At 59.6% G+C, this 3,735-nt stretch overlaps 1 protein-coding gene across 1 annotated transcript in view; it reads right to left on the bottom strand.

Moving 5' to 3' along the window:
- Positions 1-631: 631 nt before the first annotated feature.
- Positions 632-3,735, bottom strand: part of IRF9 (interferon regulatory factor 9) — a gene marked incomplete at its 5' end in the record, with an annotated part of 4,894 nt that continues 1,790 nt past the window's right edge. The window contains 7 exons of the mRNA XM_025192814.1: positions 632-1,076; positions 1,208-1,323; positions 2,442-2,780; positions 2,877-2,951; positions 3,044-3,140; positions 3,254-3,363; positions 3,419-3,563. Coding sequence (XP_025048599.1) covers positions 996-1,076; positions 1,208-1,323; positions 2,442-2,780; positions 2,877-2,951; positions 3,044-3,140; positions 3,254-3,363; positions 3,419-3,563 — 963 coding nt within the window. The remainder of the gene's footprint in view (positions 1,077-1,207; positions 1,324-2,441; positions 2,781-2,876; positions 2,952-3,043; positions 3,141-3,253; positions 3,364-3,418; positions 3,564-3,735) is intronic.

Genomic DNA, 3,735 nt, shown 5'->3' with positions numbered 1-3,735 from the left:
TGGCTAAATATACATGAGTACACATTAAAATATATCAAGTTTCTAATAGTGCCAATAAATATCTAATGACTTGCTATGGAATAAATTGATGTATCCTGACCTCTAGTAATACCAACTTCTAATATTCACTGTATTGGATAACAATGGCTGATGTACTTTCATGACAGAGTCACAGAAAAGATATCATTGTAGATAGTTACGACGCCAATAATTACCATTCAGACGAGGCTGAGACAAATTTGGTTAAGCTTTATTAGAAAATGGTACAGCAACAAAGGGTCCACACTGGAGGATAAAGTGCCACGAGTGTAGGAAGCCCCAAAAAGTGATTTCTGGGGGGAATGCGGGGAGACTTGTGCTTTCAAAACATTTCTGCAGGCAACACGGCGGGGATGGCAGGCAGAATCCACAGTGCTTGCTTCATTTACCACAGGAAATGCCAGCAGTGCCGGGGCAAAACAGGAAGTCCCACCCCCAAGACTGCTGCAAACAGGAAGCATGACCTCTCTCTAATAAAACTACCAAAGTGGTCCCTCCTAAAGTGTGTGCAAAGTAGAAAGTCTCATTCTTCTGAAGGCAGCAGGACAGGAAGTCCTGCCCCTACATTAGGGTTATATTTCCAGTTCCCGCGCAAGGGGGGGGGAGAAGGGTATTTGGGGGGGGGGGGAGTGCCCTGCCCCATTCTGTTGCTAGAAAGGAAGACCTGCCCTAACACGTCCCAATTCCCAAGTCTCAGGAAATGAATAGAAGAAACAAGGAAGTGGAAGTGGGTCAGTTAGGCCCAGGAAGTACCTCCTTTCCCCCATGCACAAAAGAGGATGTCCCACTCTCAACCAGGCAGGACAGGAAGAGCCCTCCCCAACAGGTCCCAGAGAAGTCAAAAGATGTCCCCCTTGTCATGGAAAAACAGGAAGTGCGTCTGGTTGTCCTCCACTGACCACAGGTGAAGCAGGAAGTCCCGCCCCCCCAGCACACTGGCAGTTGCCAGGGTGTCCTCAGGGCAGGCTAAGGAGGCAGGAGGGCTCTCCTGTCACCATGGGCAGCTTCAGCAGCTCCAAGGCAAAAGCCTGCTCCATCTGTGGGCAGCAGGGAGGGGTGGGGCATTAGGCAGGAGCGGGCTACCTCCTGGCATCCCACAATGCACCTCTGCCCACCATCCCACAATGCAGCCCTGCCCCCCACCATCCCACAATGCCCCTCTACCCACCTGGAGGGTGATGAGCTTGTCCTGGGGCTGATCGTGGGGCGCCAACTCCTCACCCAGGCACAGGGTGACGCAGTGCTCAGGGCATGGGCCCAGGCCCTGCTGGTGCTGCTCCAGAGCTGGGGGACACAGGCCAGAGTGGGGAGGGGGTATTAAGGGGGCTCTGCAGCAAGGGAGCGGTGGCTCAGCCAGAACCTGGGGGGTTGTGGGCAAGGCAGGGGTAGGCACAGAACTAGGAGTGGGGAGAGGTCCCAAGATGCCTGGAAGGGCACGAGGGCCCCTGAGGTTCCCAGCAGGTATTGGGTTGTCTGGGGGGTCCGTGGTGGGCCTTGTAGTGGCATCAGGGTGCCCAGAGGGGTTCGGGGTGCTGGGTTGCTTATTGGGGGGCTGTGGGGGCATGGGCATGCCTTGTAGGTATAGGTATGCCTGGGGGTGTGTTGGGGGGGTTGGTGCACAAAGGGGGTATAGGGAGCCTGGGGGGAATTCAGGGGAACATGGGAGTGCCAGGGGCTATGGGGGCCCTGCTAGGGTAGGGAGGAGTGTGGGCTTGCCCAGGGGGCAGTGGGTTTCCAAGGAATGGAAATCAGGGTCCCTGAGGGTGCGGCGGCCCCAGAGGGCTGATCAGAGGATACTGGGTTTTCCAGAGGAGTTGGGGTCTCTAGGGGGATGTGGGATGCCCTGGGGGTACTGGGTTTCCCAGGGGGTGACCAGGGGGCTGTGGAAGTGCCCAAGGTGTGGAGGGGCCCCAGGGGCCTGTGGGGGCGTTGAGTTTCCCAGGGACTGTAGGGGTGCCCAAAGGGTACTGGGTATCTCAGGGTGTGTGGGAGTCCCATTGCAGGTGGTACTGGGTTTCCCAGAGGGCGTGGGGTCCCTGGGGGGCTGTGAGGGTACCCAGAATGTACTGGGCTTCCTGTGGGGGCAAGTATTTCTGAAGATTCATAGATTCATAGATGTTAGGGTCGGAAGGGACCTCAATAGATCATTGAGTCCGACCCCCTGCATAGGCAGGAAAGAGGGCTGGGTCTAGATGACCCCAGCTAGATACTCATCTATTTTCCACTTGAAGGCCCCCAGGGTAGGGGAGAGCACCACCTCCCTTGGGAGCCCGTTCCAGACCCTGGCCACTCGAACTGTGAAGAAGTTCTTCCTAATGTCCAATCTAAATCTGCTCTCTGCTAGCTTGTGGCCATTATTTCTTGTGTATTGGAGATCCCTGGAAGCTGCAGGTGGCACTCACCGTGGCGGAAGTCCTGGGCGCTGAAGAGGTGCACGGGGCCATCGAGGTCGATGGCAGGGGCCCTGGCCCAGCCCAAGGGCACACGTGCCCGGCGCTGCACATAGATTCCCTTAGTCCTGCTGCTGAGCAGGAGCCCTCGATGCAGCTCGGCCAGCAGGGCAGCCGTGGCCTGGCGGCGCTGGGCATCCGGCACAGTGGTTGGGGTGGCGGGCGGCAGGGCTACACGGGGAAGCAGCCCCTCCCCAGATGCTGGCGTCACCAGGAACTCGCCAGGCGGCAGCCAAGTCTGCTGCACACACACCCCGCTGTACAGCAGTACCAGCCGCAGTGCCTGGGGGTCTGTGAACGTAGAGGGCAGTATCAGTCAAGGCAGCAGGCATGGGAGGGCAGGTATGAGGATGGTGGTGCAGATCGGGGGTTGGGGGCTGTGCTCACCCAGTGGCTGGTACCCCAGGGGCATGGAGGATAGCTCCAGGGTGACATCAAAGCTGGTCTCCGTCAGGCTTGGGGCTGTGGGGGAGAATGGGAGGTACGGCAGAGCGGGGACTTCAGCCCCCCAGTACTACCCTGCTGCCCCCCCAGGGGAAGCCCTCTGCTCTCACATGGGGTGCCAGGGTCCAGGTCAGGCTTACAGGCGTCGATGCCAGAGTCCTCAGAGCTGCGGGAACCATCAGCCACGGGCTCCTCCGGACACAGGTCCTGCAGCAGCATGGGGCAAAAGGGGTGCAGCATGGACCCCCTGCCCCAGCATGCAGCCCCCTCCAACCTCCCCCGGCCCCCCACACCTCACCCACCGCCCCACGCAGCCATACCCAGGTGACCGTGTTGAGGGTGGGCCCCCCCGTGCCTCCTGCTAGAGCCAGGTTGGGGTCTGAGCACCCTCCCTTCGCCTGCTGGGCTCCTCGCCGGGGGGTCTTGCTTGCTGTGGGGAGGAACCAGGGTCAGGACCTCCTGGACACCTGGGTTCTATGGGGCTCACTGGGATGGGGGTCCTGCCCAGATGCCTGGGTTCCCGCCAGGTTCAGCATGCCCCTGGGTGTCGGGAGCCTGTGCTGCTGGATGGCCCTGGATGCCGGGGTTCCTGGAGGGTGATTGGATCCTGGGCAGTTTGGGGACCTGGACCTGGAGGTAAGGGGAAGGGGAGTTGGAGGCCTGTGTCCCGCAGAATGTGGGGAATTGGGCATCCAGGTGTCCTGGTAGCCTGGGACCCAGGAGAGGGTGGGATTGGGCCCTGCTTGCCCAGTCACCTGGATCCCACCTCCTAGACCTCATGGTCCCATGGGGGGGGTGGGGG

This window comes from Alligator sinensis, unplaced genomic scaffold (genome assembly GCF_000455745.1).
Source record: "Alligator sinensis unplaced genomic scaffold, ASM45574v1 scaffold128_1, whole genome shotgun sequence".
In the NCBI taxonomy this organism is placed as follows: Eukaryota; Metazoa; Chordata; order Crocodylia; family Alligatoridae; genus Alligator; species Alligator sinensis.
The sequence above is the reverse complement of the archived record's forward strand: the minus strand, read 5'-3'. Positions and strand labels throughout refer to the sequence as shown.